This window comes from Herpailurus yagouaroundi, unplaced genomic scaffold, assembly GCF_014898765.1.
Source record: "Herpailurus yagouaroundi ecotype Mexico unplaced genomic scaffold, PumYag 160, whole genome shotgun sequence".
Classification (NCBI taxonomy): Eukaryota; Metazoa; Chordata; class Mammalia; order Carnivora; family Felidae; genus Herpailurus; species Herpailurus yagouaroundi.
Window position 1 is genome coordinate 40,090,542 of NW_024412401.1, and position 18,097 is coordinate 40,108,638.

Here is an 18,097-nt window from a genome sequence, read left to right on the forward strand (position 1 = left end):
TATATATATATATATACATATACATATATATATACACGTGTGTGTGTGTGTGTGTGTGTGTGTATACACACACACACACACACTAATAGAAAGAAAATACAAAAATACCAAATTGTTAGTGGTGATTATTGGAGATGACATGACTGTGGGTGATATTTTTCCTCCTTCTTCTTTCTCTGTATTCTAACTATCCTTACATGTATATATAATGCCTTTATAATTGAAAAAGGGAAAGCAAGTTTATAGCTGAAAATGCCTCATTATCTAAACAAGGCGACAACAAAATCGTGGAGGTTGGTTACAGTGCTGCTGCCTAGAATCCCACCACATGGAGGCCTCCGTCTTCTCCCTAAGGTTTACTGTGTGTGCAAGAACAGCTCTCCTGGGGGAGTGGGGGGAGGAGCACAGGTGCCATTGACTATCATACAGGCTGATCTTCAGTCTTCCCTCTCCAGACCCAAGCACAGCTTCAGCTTGTGGACTGTTGGGGGGAAAGAAGGAGCCCCAGACAAAATTAAGCTCAAATCTCAGAATCTGTAAAAAGCATGAGAGGCTCAGCTAAGAACACACAAGTAGAACCATGTTGAGGAATAGGGTCATTTTATTACCTAGGTCTGTACCATCCCCATGACAGTGGGCTTCTAAGATCACTTTTCCTTACAATGACGGCAAGAAAAAATTCTTGAAGATCAATGAAAGCCAGAAAAAGATCCCATGCATGATAATATGATTTATAATAAGAAATATGTATATTTTTATCTTCATCCTCATTTCTAGACAGAGTTCTCCAAACCCTTGGAATTTCCTTAAGTGATGAGAGCAAACAAGGTTTCTTAGTGTTTATAACAAGCTCCTTTCAACCACATCTGAACTTACATTAATGAGGTGATTTTTGGAAAGAACCTAATGTTGGGGTCTGCTGGTTGCCAGGGGGAACCAACCAGGTGATTAGAAGGCTGGGACCTTCAGGATCCCATAAGAGGAAGAAGGGGCTGGAAGTTACATCAGTTGCCAGTAGCCGACAATTTAAGCAATTATGCCTATGTAATGAGGCCTCCGTAAAAACCCAAAAGGATGGCGTTTGGAGAGCTTCTGAGATAGTACACACATGGAGGTGAAGAAGGGGCATGCAAGTTCCATGCTTCTTTCCCTGCACCTTGCCCTATGTACCTCTTCACCTGGTTGTTCATCTGTATCCTTTATAATATCCTTTACAATAAACTGGTAAACAGAAGTCAGTGTTTCTCTAGTTTTGTGAGTCCCTCAAGCAAATTAATCGAATCCAAAGAGGGCATCATGAGAACCTACCATCTATACCTGGTCAATCAGAAGGACAGGCTTACAAGCTGGACCTGTGACTGGTCTCTGGAATTGGGGGGCAGTCTTATAGATGTGACTCTGTAACTTATGGGATCTGATGCCATCTCCAGGTGCACAGTGTCCAAGTTTAGTTGGATTGTAGGACAGAGTCACTGCCCATTGAGAACTGGAGAACTTCTGGGTCATGTCAAAGAGCAAGCATACATGGGGCCTTGTTTCCTAGCTCACCAAACTCCTCCCTACCCAATAGAAACTGATCCTGGAAAGGGAGGTTACAGAACAGGGTCCTTCTCATGCCTGGCTACTCACACTGGGCTGGGCCAACATCATAAGGTGCAGGGATCATTCTCAGTTTATGGACAATGCAACAGAGGCTCAGAGGCATTCAACAATTTGCCCACAGTCACACAGCTTCCCAGTGATTAGACGGCACATAAACCCAACTGTGTATCATAGCCAAGTCTGCTCTTTGCACTGGAAGAATTCTGATGAGCCAGCCCACTGCCCTAGGAATGTCTATGGTGCTACTCAGGTGCTATCTTCTCAGCGAGAAGAAAGGCTAGTGAGTGAGGGGTTTATGAAACCTTCTCACTCTTTGCTACCCCAAGGCTAATAGGTTTCAAGGTCGAGGCTGGTGGTCTTGTGCTTCTCTGCTGTCCCTGGGATAACTTCTCTAGTCTCCAAGAATATCTGGGCTTGCAAAGATGTACAAGGCAGGAATCAGGGAGAAGCTGGAGAATGCAGGGAAAAGGCTAAATTTTCAAATTTGTAATAATGATGATGATGATATAATTTCTGATCCATTTGCCCCAAGATGTGTGATAAAAAGAAAAGGACACTACACTGTGTGGGAGAGAGAATCCTAGCCTGGAGATTAGGACACTTGAGTTCAAGCCAAGCGTAGTTCCTATGCTTTTTGGCCTCAATTTGTTCATCTTTGTCTTTGGTTAAAATCAAGTTAAGAAGCCAGTTGTCTTAAAAAAAAAAAAAAAAAAAAAGGAAAAGTTTGTATAAAGACATGTGGTTCTGACACAGAAAGTTACCTCAAAGAAACACAACTACTGTATGCTTTTCATGCTTCTATTTTTAAACTTACATATATAAATTCTTATTTAGATTTGCATATGCATTGGGGAAAATTTATAGGAAGATATATAGAGACCCAAGTGAAAGAAAATAAGGACACTGGTTTGTGCTTTTTTCTTTCTACATTTCAGCAGGGGTTTAAATTGGTCTTATTTTAGGGGCTCCTGGGTGACTCAGTCGGTTAAGCATCCGACTCTTGATTTCAGCTCAGGTCATGATCTCACGGTTCAGGAGTTCCAGCCCCACACTGGGTTCAGCATTTGAGATACTCTCTCTCCTTCTTTGTGCCATCCCTCGCTCACACACACACACGTGCACACTCACTCTCTCTCTCAAAAATAAACATTTGAAAATACATAAAAATAATAAAGTTTGTTTTATTTTCTTTTACAGTGAGCACGAGCTACTTAAGCAACAACTAAGAAAAAAAGAAGACTGAAGATCGGATGGGGAAGACACCTTATAGATGCAACGAGTCTATTACCATAGTTAAGACAAACACAATGATTCCGGATTTTCATTTCAGAGCTAAGAAAAAGGTGTCTAACTACCAGCGTTCCAACGGCCATGGAGTCTGTCACAGGTGCTCAGCATGACCACTGGGAACTCTGTGGTCACGGTCTCTGACCCGTTCCAGTCTTCAAGGAGACAACAGCCCCGCGACAAGAGCCTCCTACCTGCCCGGTCCTCTGCATTTGCGCCCCATCCCACATGCATCTTGCACACATCACCGGGCTCTACTCTCTAACGTACCATTTTTGCTTGATCACTCCCCTCGTCAAGGGGATATTTTGGGTCCAACACCCTAACCTGCCCTTGGACTGCATCATGAAAGAAAACCAGCACCCCTGAAACAGGTGGAGTCCAGAAAGTCAGAGGTGGTGTTGCTCCTTTTTATTTTTAATCCATCCCACACCTTCACCCAAATCACGGAATTTGAAAACTGGCCTTACAGACTATTGAGAATTGATTCTAAAGAAATAACTCAGAACACAAAGAATCCTTCTGCCCAAAGATGATCAGGGCAACACTGTTGACAATAGATTAAAACTGAAGGGACGCCTGGGTGGCTCAGTCGGTTAATCGTCCAACTTTGGCTCAGGTCATGATCTCACGGTCTGTGGGTTCGAGCCCTGCGTCAGGCTCTGTGCTGACAGCTCAAAGCCTGGAGCCTGCTTCAGATTCTGTCTCCCTCTCTCTCTGTCCCTGTCCCCTGCTTGCACTCTCTTGCTCTCTCTCTCTCAAAAATAAATTAAAAAAATTAAAAATTAAAAAATACAGATTAAAATTGAAAGCATTCAAAATGCCCACCAATCAGGTGAAGTCAGGGATTGAGTAGTCCCCTCTGTGGAGTATTAGGCAACAGGACAAATGATGTTTATGAAGACTTTGCCCTGACTGAGGACGAGGGTTCTACCATTGGGCTGCTTGACTTAAACTCCCTGCTCTAGAACTTAGAAGCCGAGTGACCCTGAGTGAGGTACATAAGTTCTCCCATCTGTAAGAAAGGGGCAATGGTGACACCCCTGTCAGATGCTTTGGGACATAGCAATCCCCCAGACAATTTCAGCTCTCATCATCCCTATCATCCGCGCATGAAATATCAGATAATAGCAGGAGCAACCATACTTTGTGTCTACTTAGGGCCGGGTGCTGGCCCATTGTGTGTGCATTATCTCAGTTAGTGCCGATGGCAGCTTTGCTGGATATGATTAGCCCCATTTTACTCAACAGGAACCTGAGACTCAGAGGCCTTAAATACTTTGTCCCAAGGTCACCCAGCTAGTGAGTGACAGAGCAGATTTGGGGCCCAGGTTTCTCTGATGCCAGAAACTGCTCTTAAGCGCTATGCTGACCCCTTGAAGGTAGGGGTGATGGTGGGAGTAAATATATTCTCTCATAAGGGCACCTTTCCAAAGGCGAAAAGCTTTGTGAAGCAGGTGCATGAAACATACCATTAAAATGCCAACGTCTCTCCTGATATGCTTACAAAAGGGAAGCAAAGGGATGGAGAATTTTTTCCTCCTGTATGTTTGCTTTCCCACCAAACCAGGAGTTAAGCCTCACCCTCCACCTAGTGTTGCCCTTCCCCCTCCCCGCCTCGGGCCCTTCCGATGTTAGAAATCTGCCCTCTGAGAACATGTATCATGAGGTCATAGATTTCAGGAATTGAAAGGAAACTCAGCAATCGGTGGCCCCTCCCCAGGTCGGTCTGAAGCTCCCTCTCCCTTCCCACACGCAGTCCACACGGAAGGTGGCCGCCTTCCCCGAAGGGATTTGTTCCACTCCTGCAGCCAACAGGTGGCAGAACCAGGCAGCGCCCGTTCCCTGCCCCCACCTCTGGGGCTCCTTTCCCCCACGCCATTCTTCCAGGAATCAAAGGGTAAAACCCATCGCTTCAGAAGGGCGAGGGCTGCTCCCTGACTTTAACAGCTAATGACTTCCACACAATAAAACCAGCTTACCAGAAATACCATCAGACCCAGCAAATCTGGGTCCTAAAGAAATAAAATGAGGAGAAAAAACTAGAGAAGGCTTCAAATGTCATGGGAAGAATAAAATATTTAATATCATAAAAGGGTGCTGAGGCTTTATGAGAAAGCCACACATTATAATCCTGAAAACCCTATATCGGACTCCCACCCACCGCCGCCACACCCACCCCAGAAGGGAGGAGGACCATGCTGGGAGTTCACAAAGAAAGGATGGACAGGCACAGCTCCCAAATGAGGGGCGGCTCCCTGCCTTTTCACTCCCCAAAGTTTGATCCTTACGGACAGGCTCAGAGTCAACAGGCAAGTTCTAATCTCGTTCTTTTCTACTCTCCTACCCCTTTCTCCGATACTTATTCTCTTTTATCTTCCTGCAGATCTCCTGGATGCAGAGGAAGAAGAAGACATTTTAGACACTGAAAGAGAAGGGGGAGAAGGGAGTGTCCCCTTCCTTTCACTCCCTGACATTGGGGGACATCTGCTTTATCCCTGGGGAATGATCCTTAGCCTGTGGAAGTTGCCATCTGAGGAGTTAAGAGAACAGGATCTGGAGTTAGATATACCTGGGTTTGAATTTCTGCTCTGCCTTTTTCTGGCTGCTTAGACTTGGGCAAGTTTCTCGTGCTTCCTAAATCCATTCCTTCACGGACAAAGTAGGAGTAACAATAGTGCTCATCTCCTAAGGTTGATGCAAGGACCCAATGTGATGACCTATTTCAAGCATTCGTCCCAGGGCCTGGCACGTAATCAGCACTCAAACTCTCTCTATGTATCTCTATCAGTAATTATTGATAGCACTAATTCGTTTGTCAATAGCATCAACCAAGTCATGCTTTCAATAATACGATCAGTACTAGTATGACTGATGAAGGGGCATATAGAGAATTCTCCATGTATGGACCTGGTTGATCAGAGGGTGCTGTGATGAGGACAAGATATAGGAGATACTCCACCCTTGAAAACAACTATTTCCCTGCCCAAGAGTCTCTGAGTTTTTACAAAGATGTGTTACTCTCTGACTCTGCATATTTGTAAGATTTCTAAGAAGAAAAACGTGGCAAAGCATCATTCCTCCTATTGGACTATGGCAAAAGCCAGCTGGGTTGTAGTATGAATCCAACATACCCCCTGTCACTGGTCTGCTGGGATGGACTAAACCTCAAGAGTCCACTTCTGGGGAGGAGAAACTACGTCTCAGGGGCCAGGCCCTACTGTGGCTCAGCTTCGCATCGCCCGTCCAGGCGGGCAGAATGCCAGGCCCACAGGCTTGGGCTTCCCCCGGTCAGCAGTGCCTGGGCTGTGCTCCAAAGTGATTTCTCACCCAGCTGATTCTCCGAGGTGCCTTCCCTACCCTACGGAAAGGATGAGGGATGGAGAGAAGCAGGCTCTCTCTTTCGGCATCTCATGGCAATCAGGGGTGCCGTGGCCCTTCCTAATATCTGGGAGGCCAGATGGCTTTTTAGGTCAAAATGGAAACACACACACACAAAAGAGAGAAGATTATGGGTGGGTGGTTTCTAGGGGGTGGGGCGGAGTGGGATCCATATGGAATTCAAAGGGAGGGCTGGGGACTGATGCTAGACACACCTCCTAAAAGATACCAACACTCTGCAGGATGGAGCCAGCATGCAGATCCCCATTCCTTCCTCAGTCCTAACTTTCTATGAAGGCCCTGGACTGTCCAGTACCCACCCTCCTCTCCTCTCCATCTTTCTCTTTTGATGCTTCTACACATACCCTCATTTTCTACCAGGCAGTTCCATTTTCCTCATGGGTCAAGTAGAGATAATTATACAACCTAGATCATAAGCTGAGCATTCAAAATCATGTCTGCACACAGGTCACTGTGTGGACTATTGCTCTTACATTCCTAGTCTTTTTCTTATTTAAAAAAAAATAATGTTTATTTATTTTTGAGAGAAAGAGACACAGAGTATGAGTGGTGGGGCACAGAGAGAGACAGACAGACAGACAGACAGAATCTGAAGCAGGCTCCAGGCTCTGAGCTGTCAGCACAGAGCCCAACAGGGGACTCGAACTCATGGATGGTGAGATCATGACCTGAGCCGAAGTCAGACACTTAATCAACTGAGCCACCCAGGCTCCCCTAGGCTTTGTCTTTCTTAAAATGGACCTAACAGTGTCCATCTAGAGGGAGAGTTACAAGCATTAACTGCCATGGACATACGTGAGTTGGCACGCAGTATTAGTGAGCGTCCCTCTCTCCTACCCCAGCCCCCTTCTCTCTGCACTCACATCCACCTTGCGAGATACTTTCATGCAAAGATGAAGTGATTTGTTCAAGACCACACTGCAGTCCTGTTGAAGCCCATCTCGCCTTCTGAGCTACCTTAGAAAACAAGGTGGGGCTCTTTTTTCTTGTCTCCCCTGCTCCATTCAGTGTGCTGGATGCAGGACTATTGCTGAATAAATCTTTGGACTGTTGCAGTGGCAAAGGTGATCATAAGGCCACTGCCTAGGCAGGTTCACCTGGGAGGAAGGAGTCTTGGGATCACATCTTGATTCTGTCACTGTTTTCCTACATGAACTTGAGCTATTTCTGCATCTTTCTAGGCTTTTGCTTTTCTTTCTATATAATGGGTACTGGCCTTGTTATATCTCTAGGGTGCCCTCCTACTCTCGGAGCCCTGGTCCATGCGTCCGTGCTACAGGAAGAAGGTAGATTAAAGAGAGCCACCCATTCTCTGCTGCTCTCCCCAACGACAGGTGAAGTCCAATTCCCTCTCTATGAATCTATACTGACCTTAATGACCTGCCTGACAAACAGAATGGGGTAGAAATGATGTTCTGGGACTTCTGAGGCTGGGTGCTAAGAAGCCTTGAAGCTTCTGTCTCTGCTCTTGGAACACCTGATCCTGGGATGCTCCCTCTGCAGACCGAGCCTCTGTGGCCTGATGAGCCCTGCCCGATGGAAAGGCGATGGGCAGGCACTCTAGTTGACAGCCCCAGGGCAGAGATGAGGTCCAGCATGGCCAGGCTTGACTGTCTGCTATTCCGGCACCTTCTAAGTAAGTGAAGGGACCCTCATGGAAGAAATCCTCCAACTCTAGATGGCCCCCCGTCACACATCAGAGACAAATAACCCAGCTGAACCCTTCCCATATTCCTGACTGACAAAACGTGAGAAAAACATTGGGAAAATGGAGGTAAGCTGTGAATTGCCATTTCAAAAGGGGCTGAGAGAACAGATTTCCATCCCCAGATTTGTCTGAGGTTGAAGCCGTCAAGAGGATGCTTCCTCCGCTGGGAGAACCTGGGCAACACCAAGGAGGAGCCTGAGCAAAATGCTTCAGGGGCAGCAGCCACACAGGGATGGCCAGAGTGTCCTCCACACAATATTATGATAAAGTACCCATGGTTTTCTTTGGTTTTGTCCTCTATCGTGATTAAAATTTCACCATGTTTGTACTGCCACACAGAATAAATGGAACCACAGCTTACTTTTCAAACTGGGCCTTGCCGACATCATTACGTGTGTCAGATTTATACGATTTCTAATAGATAACAACGTTTTACCCTTCACCACACCGAAGGGGAACGCAAGCCTCCCTCCCTTCTCTGATGCTTCATTCACTGTTACTTCCTCCATCTCTGATCAAGCGGTGAGGGTCTCCCTGGAAATAATTGAAAATCGAAATAACAAGATGACTCTTTACGTGGCATCTCCTGGATCACCCTCCATATTCTCGCCGACAACACTTTTATTCACCCTGCATTAGTTTCTTCTCGCCGCTGCAACAAATTACCACCAACCTGCTGGTTTAAAACAACACAAATGTGGGGCGCCTGGGTGGCGCAGTCGGTTAAGCGTCCGACTTCAGCCAGGTCACGATCTCGCGGTCCGTGAGTTCGAGCCCCGCGTCGGGCTCTGGGCTGATGGCTCGGAGCCTGGAGCCTGTTTCCGATTCTGTGTCTCCCTCTCTCTCTGTCCCTCCCCCATTCATGCTCTGTCTCTCTCTGTCCCAAAAATAAATAAAACGTTGAAAAAAAAAAAATTAAAACAACACAAATGTACTATCTTGCAGTTCCACAGCCTGGAAGGCCAACAAAGTTCTCAGTTGGCTCAAGTCACGGTATTGGCAGGGTGGCACGACTTTCTGGAGGCTGTAGGGGTGAATCCATTTCCTTGCCTTTCCCAGTTGTTAGAGACTTCTCCCGGGGTTGTAACTCCTTTCCTCCATCTTCAAAGGTGGCAATGTTACATCGCTCTGAACTTCTGTGCTGGCTCCCCCCCTTCCACACTGAAGGACACTGTGATTACACTGGGCTTGCACTGATAATTCAGGACAATCTCCTTCTTTAAAAGTCAGCTTATTAGCAACCTTAATTCCGTATGTGAATTTAATCTTCACTTTAGTTATGAAAGGTAAAATATTCACAGGCTCCAGACATTAGGATGTAAATTTCCTTGGGGGGCTATAATGCTGCCCACCATATACCAAGTGACCCTTCCCAATCTGGACAACTATATACTTGAAGACCACAGCATCCCAGGGGAATTACCATAGAAGAACCAGAAAACGAAGCCAAATGCGTCCGCTTTTTTTTTTTTCATTTGTGGGTTCAGAAGTTGAGGTCTAGATAGAAGGTGAAGTAAGATGATAATAATGACAGTATGGGAAATCTGTGATATGTTAAAGCACTGGCTTCTCCACCCTCCACCCTCCACCTGCCACCCCAAAGAAGGAAGGATCACTTGAGCATGGGAAGACAGGAATGTTGGAAATGAAACAAGATGGTCTTGAAAATGGTAGAGAATGTCCTTCAAAGAGATCCTGCACTTCATATGCACCAGGCTTGCCCACGAGGTGCTAAAGAGGATGACGAGCTATAGAAGATCAGGTGAATTTGAGGGACTGGAAAGCAAAGAGTGTTCCTGCCTCACTTGCTAGATAGCACCTGGGGGGATGGCCGCACAGTCAAGTGCTCTTCCTTGGCATGACAGCAGCCAACGACAAGTGCCTTCATGGTCGGCCTAAATCAAGAGGTCTTCAGCTGGTTCCTCTCGACACTCATGCCCCCCGTGTGGCCAAGAGGAGTTGCTGTCCTCATGCCCTCAGCAGGGTGGTAAAGCTATCTGATGCACAAAGCCAGCTGGCCTCAAAGGACCTTGTGGTGGGGATGGAGAGAGCAAGGCAGACGATGCCAGGATAAGCCGCATGCCTATAAATCACATGGGAACAGGGCGGTGCTGGCACAATACCAGTGACGGACAAGGGCCAGACAAGACAGCAGGCGCTATTACTGTCAGGTAGTCGTCGAGTACAGAACCACCCCTCAGCCCCATGCATGGATGGACATCAGCCCCCTTTGAACTTGTACACTCAGGAAGAGGCGGGAGGCAGAGCACCTGAATTAAGCTAGAATTAAGTTTCCACCACCAATGGATGGAGCAGAACAGAAATGAAATTCGGTTACAGAAACACAGAAAATTAAATAGGCTGTGCTCTTGAGCTTTCGTGGCCCCAAATATCATATCCACTGCATAAAAACATCAGCGATCCTGGTCTCATCATCTTGCACATAAATGACATTTTGTGAATCCCTAATCATCTCCGGTTATACTCTTTGTCAGACAACCTACAAGTTCAAGAGCTACTGCTTCCTTCTGAAAGATGAAGGAACTGAGGCTAATGAGGTGAACATAGATTCTAAAGTTCACGGATGACCAAGCCAGGGCTTAAGCCCAATTTGCTTAGCCCAGTCTTCCTTCCAAGCTTCTCCGCTACTATCTCCACTCAGAATCACAGGAAAGCAAGCCAAAATGGTTGTGGCATGAAGAATAATACTTAAAACACATTCTTGGGCCTCTACCTGGCCACCTTGTGGTGATACCTGGGGAAGTCACTCTGCTTCCCGAATGGGCGGGGAACCCGCTGCCCAGGTTTGTTGTGAAGATGAGTTATTGGAGGCAGACATGTCTGGGGAACTCTAAAGTGCTCTAAAAATATAAGGTATTATTACTACTTTTTTTTTTTTTTTTTTTTTTTACCAAATTGAGTTTCTTAGAAGAGGAGCTGTAAGAAACAGTTTCTCTATGCAGAAATGCCAAAAAGAAATGAGGGAGATTTTCAAGTTCAGTGTAGAAGTGGGTGTCCCCCATGTATTCTGAAGGCACAGAGAAGAGCGTGCCTTACCTCCATTGAGCCCTGGAGTTGCAGCTTTAACATTAGATCCTTAATCTAGAGAGGAAGGTCTTTGACAACCTCATCAAACTGTTGAATTTTCTCTTAACCTCCAGGGAACGAATGTTCTTTCTCTCTCTCTTTTTATTTTTCCAGTTCACGCTGATGAGAGAGGGAAAAGAGACAACTCGTACCTAGACACACACACATGTGTGCATCCCTCTGCATTCTGACGTTTCGTTCTTCTGGGACATCTATCTTCAAGGAGAGGGAGTTTAATTAGTTCGGGAAACGGAACTGATGAAAGAAGGAAATAGAGGCAGGCAACTCATGCCTTTCAGAAATATCAGCTTTCTGTTGTGGAGACAACACAGACGATCTGGGACATCCTTTTGATTTGCATGCCCACTGACTGGCTTTAAGACTAGGGCAATTCCTCCTCTCTCTCAGAGGGCCTCAGTTTTCTAATACGCAAAATGGAGGGTTGGTTTGCAATACTCTGACGTAGACAGCCGCTGTCACCAACCCCCCTTTCTGTTGCCTGTACCCTACTTTTCCTTGAGAGTCTGTGCCCTTCCCCCAACTCACTACCATGTACTGGAGGTGCAGCTGGCACTTGGCCAAAGTCTCAGGTATGACTGGGTCTGGGATGAGCCCAGTGTTTCCCCTTGACCACAGCAATTGGTACAGTGATGGGCATGAGGATGAAGGTGGCCCAATGAGATGAGATACTGTGACTAGAGCTGGAGGAACTAGGAAAGAGATGTTATTGTCCTACAGGACTTACTGAATGGGGACACTGGCCAGTGAATGACATGGTTCGGAGGAAAGTAGAGTGAAGAGAAGACAGATCCCATGACATTGTTTAAACCCCTTAATCCTACTGTGCCTAGACTTCTGTTAGATCCAATACATTTACTCTTTTTGCCTAAACTAGTTCTGAGTTTCTATCACTTATAATCCCAAGAATTATAATAAAAAAATCTCTAATTGCCCATCCACTTCTGAAGATCTGCTGATCTTTGAGTCTAAAATGTAGTTTAATTGCATTGTCTCAATCTCTAGAAGCTTCTTCTTTGTATTGATTGGGCTCCCAGCCACTGTCCATTTCCCTAGCTGTGGTGCAGGAACATTAAGAGTGGAATGTGTATTCTATTTCCTGTGGTCTCTAGTCCAAAGCAGGAATTCACATCCCTGGCCCCGTTCCTCCCTCCATCCCTTCTTTTTTTCATCCTTATTTACACAGACAGTTGGGGTGTAAGTTGAATCGACAGATTCCTGGGTTCTCTCTCGGTTCACTGGGCAGGATAACCTTGAAAAAAGGCAGTTTGTGCTATAAATGATTACAGAGGATATAGCAGATGTAACAGGTGCATGACAACAGTGATGATCCTTAGAACAGAGTGGTCACTTTGCCAAGATGGGGAAGGAAAAGAAGACAAATCTGAAAAGAGATCTACTTGTTTGCTACACTGGCTGGGTAGCTGGGGGAAGGACCTTAGGCAAAAGGATGGCGGGAGCAAAGGCTCGGAGTCATTAAATAGGCAAGTATATTCAGACAATTACATCGAATTCATTCCACTGGCCTTAGTGTAAAATGAAGCAAAAGGTTGGAGAGGTTGGAAAGGGCCAAATCAAGAAAGCACCGAATGCCAGGTGAAGAAGCTCAGCTTGTAGGGTGACGTTTCTCAAATGGGCTTCCGTGACACCACTGCCTCCCCATATATACAACACTCATTAAACTGTTACAATTTTACACTCCTGGGTCCTAACCCCTCTATCAAATCAAAATTACTGGTGTGGGACCCTGAAACCTGCATTTTAAGGATTTTTTAAATTAATTTTTAAAACATTTATTTTGAGCGGGGAGGTGGGGTAGAGAGAGAGGGGAGAGAGAATCCCATGCTCGATGTGGGGCTCGATCTCACAAACTGTGTGATCATGACCTGAGCCGAAACCAAGAGTCGGAGGTTTAACTGACTAAGCCACCAGGTGCTCCTGGAACCTGCATTTTAAACAAGCCCCCCTAGGTCATTCCTATGAAACAAACCAGCCAATCTGGGAGCCTCTTCTGTAGGCAACAAAGATCCTCACATACCTTTTTTCTGTGTCCTTCTCCCATGCCAGATACTAGAGTTCTGTGCAACCAAGTCTGCCATCCTTCTCCATGCCTTTGCTTTGGCCATCCCCACTCTTTTCTTTGTTAAGTTTATTTTATTTTGAGAGAGAGAGAGAAATAAAGAGAGAGCTTGGGAGGGGCAGAGAGAGAGAGAGAGAGAGAGAGAGAGAGAGAATCCCAAGCAGGCTTCTCATTGTCAGCCCAGGGCTGCACGTGGGGTTTGAACCCATGAACCATGAGATCATAACCTGAACTGAAACCAGATTCAGATGCTTAACCAACTGAGCCACCCAGGCACCCTGCCCACTCTTTTCCTAATGGAAGGTGACTCATCTTTTGAAGCCAGTTCACCACTAACTTCCCCACTTTCTACCAACTTTAAAATCTCAGCTGACATGTTTTCTTCTAGACATCTCATTGACATGGACCCATTGTGTTCACAGAGATAAGACATGCCCTATCTCACTCCCAAATGGACAGTAACCTACCTGAGGCCAGGAGCTCTTAAGGACGTATTGCATATTGGGCCCTAAAGTGCTGCTATTTCATTCTTCCAACACTTCCACAAGGTAGGTTTAATTACCCATTTTACAGATGAGGAAACCAAGGAAGCCTGATGTGCCAAAGAGGACATAGAGGTAGGAGCTATGAGTAGTGTGATTCTCCTTCACAAGCCACCCCCCCCCTCACAGGGAGGGGCCTCCAGAGAGCAGTCTTAGCACCTGGGCCAGAATCATGTTCATGGGCCAAGGGCACTTACCACACATCCTGAGGAGTCCACCTGGCGGTCAGACACGCACTTGAAGTTTCGAGTACAGCCCCCATTGTTCCGAGAGCAGTCACGAACCGGCCCAAAGGAGGACAGCAGGTCGTTGATGGTTTCGAAGTATGTGGACAGCATCGCTTCCTCCCTTGGAGACAAAGGGGATGGTTAAACCCCAGAGACACGTGTATCATTAGATTAAAAAAATTAAATATGCATTCATCACATTTAAGATCGTCATTCACGATATTTGTAACCAAGAAAATGATACCAATCCATATTTGAGAAAAAACTAATAAGAAAAAAAAATTAACAGGTATGCCATCATATGACACAATGTTTGTCTGCTTGCGATCAAAGGGAACATATTTGGGACGCTACATTCTTTATTCCATCAATCCCCATCATTTGGGAAGGCAGGCATGAGATTTCCATCTTACAAATAAGCGGACTAGGGCTCAGAAAGTTGAATGTCCTGCTGAAGTCCACCCAGCTTGTAACGTGGCAGAATTGAAGTTTGTGCCAAGTTCCAGCTGAGTCCAAAGATCAAGCTCCTCCCACTATACAACTCTTAACTTACATTACATATGTTTCTACAGATTCCAGACCTCCCCATAGCAACTCTGCAAAATGGGTGTCTTCCTAATATTCCTACTTTTGATATAAATTGAAATTATACAAGGTATCGGACTTACCCCAAATTACCAGCCAATAAATACCAGGGCCAAGGCACAAACACAGGACTGTTTGACTCGAGGACCCCAGAACTGTGCTCTTCATGCTATCGCATAAAAGTGACACCATAGGACAGCTGTTGGAAAGGTCACGGGATTCTAGGAAAATGCATCATTCCTCCCAAATGAAGTTTCCAAGGGAAAACACTGGACTAGGTACCGTAATTTGTGGATCTACCAAAATTTTATTAGAGGATATACAAAATTTTATTAGAGGATAGTTTCTGGATGCTATTTTCTGGCAAAAGAGCCCCAAATAAGGATATCCTAGCACTGGAGCATCTGTGATGCCCACAGGTGCATGAGATACTAAAGGGACACCATGGACAGTGTGAAGAAGTACGCATTATCCCATGATGTAAGGCTCAAGGAATCCAGAAATGTGAAGGAAGGGAGATGCCCGTGGACCATCCTTCATCCTTCTACCACTGTTTTCCTCCATAGGCCTGGAGTTCTAGGTTTTGGTGTCCTAGCTTATTTTCTGTCTCCGGTATGATCCCTTTTTGTGACATCTTCCGTACTGACTGCCAGAGAACTTGATAAATTCCAGCTCTAAATTAGAAACCTCATTGATTAATAATAGTTCTCCATTACTTACAGAAGAAAATCTAAATTAGTTTCCTTGGCATTCAAGGTCCTTCATAATTTGGTTCTGCCTACCTGTCCAGCTCCATTTACCCTGTCCTCATATTCTCTATTGGTGAGCCACAGGTCTCATTCCCTAAACACATAATCTTAGGTTAGGTTCTCTGAAAACAGACTCTGAAACAGTTGCATACAGCAGGTTTACCAAGGATCCCTCTGACATACTCTTAGAAAAGTAAGCAAGACAGGACTGGACAAGGGAGAGGCTGACCTGCCATGTGGTTAATGTATGTAGATCTAAAGCCTCACCTTGTCCTTAGGGGAGCTCTGGAGCTGGGTGGTCCTTTAAGGATTTCCTGATTAGAGGCAAGGGACCAGCCCTCTGCAACACCCTGTTGGCCAGTCACTGGCCAAAGGCTGTCACCTGGTATCCTTGCACAAGGCAGAGGGCAATGACCAGTGAGGAACACAGCTGTGTGGGTCATGAGCCACGGTCCAGGGGATGGGCAGATCAGCCCTGAAGAAGGGATCTGAGTATAGTATGCACCTTCACCTCTCTGAATCTTTAATCATGCTCTTGGGTCTAGGATGCTCATCTTTAACTTTTCTCCATGACAAAATCCTAAGAATCCTTCAAAAACACTTCAAGTCCATCCACCCATCCATCCATTCATGTATTGCATGTGCTTACTGAGTGCTTACTACATAGCAGGCACTATTCTAGGTACTGCGGATGCATAAGTGACACATGACAGAGGCCTTCCCTCCACAGAGCTTGCTATGACCTCCTTTGGGAAACCCTCTCTATTTCGCCCAACCAGAATTAATTTCTTGTCCCTCTGAGTACATTGTTTAAATCTATTATCTCATTGATCTTAATCATTGGCTCTATGGTTTCCCAGAGAGACCTTAAGCTTTTTGAGCAAATGGCTCAAGAGTAACTCATCCCTCTCTGGCCCTCAGCACAAGGCCTGGCAAAAAAACCTGTGATAAGCAAATGGTTTTCAGATAAGACAAAGAAAACATTGGAAGGCTTGGATGCAGATTCCACCTATCATTGGTTTCACCAAGGGTCTCTCCAACAGGACACTCCCCTGTCCATCCCCAAGTCTCGGATCCCCTCCCAAGTCTTTCATGATCAAGTCTTTAGTATAGGGACAACAGAGAAGATGGCAGGAGAGCTGCCAGACTATCCCTCACTTCCCAACTTTACACAGAATGAGGTCAGGGTGGCAGGTGAATGGGGGAAGAGAATGAACCGCTCCTGAACTGAGGCTCTTGATAGACTTGCCATTTGGGAATCATGGAAAGAGCTGAGGATCCTGTGAAGACATTAAGGCTATTAAAATATGAATAACCTTAGAGGAAGAAGAAGTGAGAAGTAAAAAGAGGGGATAAAGACAGAGGGAGAGACAGGCTGAGAAAGTGTGAGACCACATAAAGAGATACACATGTAGAACATTGCTAGAAAGAAAGAACTGGATGGATGGACAGGATGGATGGATGGATGGATGGATGGATGGATGGATGGATAGATGGGTGGGAGGAAGGAAAGAGAGGCAGGAAAGAGGGATGAAGGAAGGAAGGACAGACAGAGAGACGGAGACGCCCAGAGGAGTGTCATATAGAGAGACTAAAAAAGAGGAAGATGAAGGCAGAGAAAGTATGTGAAAAGAGAGACAGAAATGAAGAGCTAGATTAGGGAGAAACCGGAGTAAGAAACACCAAGATTTTAAAGGAGAAAACATTAAGGTAAACAAAACAGGGACACTGTGTATGGAGCAGGGGGTGGGGAGGGGAAGGGACGGGGAGGGGTGCAGGAGACGGGCACTGGGACCTGGAAGGAGACAGGCTCAGAAAGGGAATGGAAGAAAAAGACCCTGTGTAAATGGAAGAGAACACACACAGGGACCCAGAGAGCAGTCAGAGAATGACAAAGAAAAACAAAGGAGAAAAGAGAAAAACAAGCAAAAAATGTCACCTTGCAGTGGAACCTGGAGACAGCTCAGGCTGTACAAATAAGGAGGCTGTTAGCTTTTGAAAGGATTGATTCTGCATAAACATCAGTTACATGAGGAGAACATTATTTAAAACACAAAGACCTGACACTGGGGCTGTTACTGAGTCTAGCAGTGATTGTGTCAGGCTACAGAAATGAAGAACCATCCTGCACAAGTGAGAGAAGTAGCTCGAGGCAGACTCTGACATTTTCTTAACTCCAGACTTAATCCCTCATCCCAGCTGCTGAGTCCGGGACTTGGGGTCTGTGGGAGCTTAAAGCTGCCCCAGTAGCCGAGCGCAAAGGATCAAGGGACTAGCGCTGCAGGTGGAGGTGGGCTGGGGTGACAGAGAGATCTGGGTGAGTCACAGCTTTGCCAGAAATTGCCATCAGCACTAACATCTTCATCATCTGTAACTTCCTGAACACCTGCTGTGCATGGAGGGCCACGCTAGGTTCCTTCACTGTGCCTTCTCCTTTGATTTTCACCGTTGTCCTATGACACACATTTTTACTCCTACCACGCAGCTGGAGAGACTAGGTCTTGGGGGGTCTCGTCACTAGCCCTTGTCCACGAGGTGGAGAGGCCGGGGTATGCACCCAAGTATGCCTGATGTCAGGTCCTGAGCTTCCTCCCATGCCATAGTTGTGCTGGGCCAACTTGCTCTGGGCCCTCGGGATAAGTCAGAGCTCTCACAACAGGAAAGCCCATAGAAACCTGCGTCCAATCTCTGTGTCTTTGAGGAGGAAGAACCAGAAGGTAGAACGTATACAACCTCTGCATATTTCCCAGCACTGCCTCCTGGCCTGTGTACCTGCCACAGTAGCCTCTATCCGTCTTGGAATAAGACAG

At 46.0% G+C, this 18,097-nt stretch overlaps 1 protein-coding gene across 5 annotated transcripts in view; it reads right to left on the reverse strand.

Moving 5' to 3' along the window:
* Positions 1-18,097, reverse strand: part of ASTN2 (astrotactin 2) — an 882,793-nt gene that overhangs the window by 346,983 nt on the left and 517,713 nt on the right. For all 5 annotated transcript variants that reach the window (XM_040482114.1, XM_040482112.1, XM_040482113.1 and 2 more), the window contains one exon: positions 13,924-14,074. In XM_040482114.1, coding sequence (XP_040338048.1) covers positions 13,924-14,074 — 151 coding nt within the window. The remainder of the gene's footprint in view (positions 1-13,923; positions 14,075-18,097) is intronic.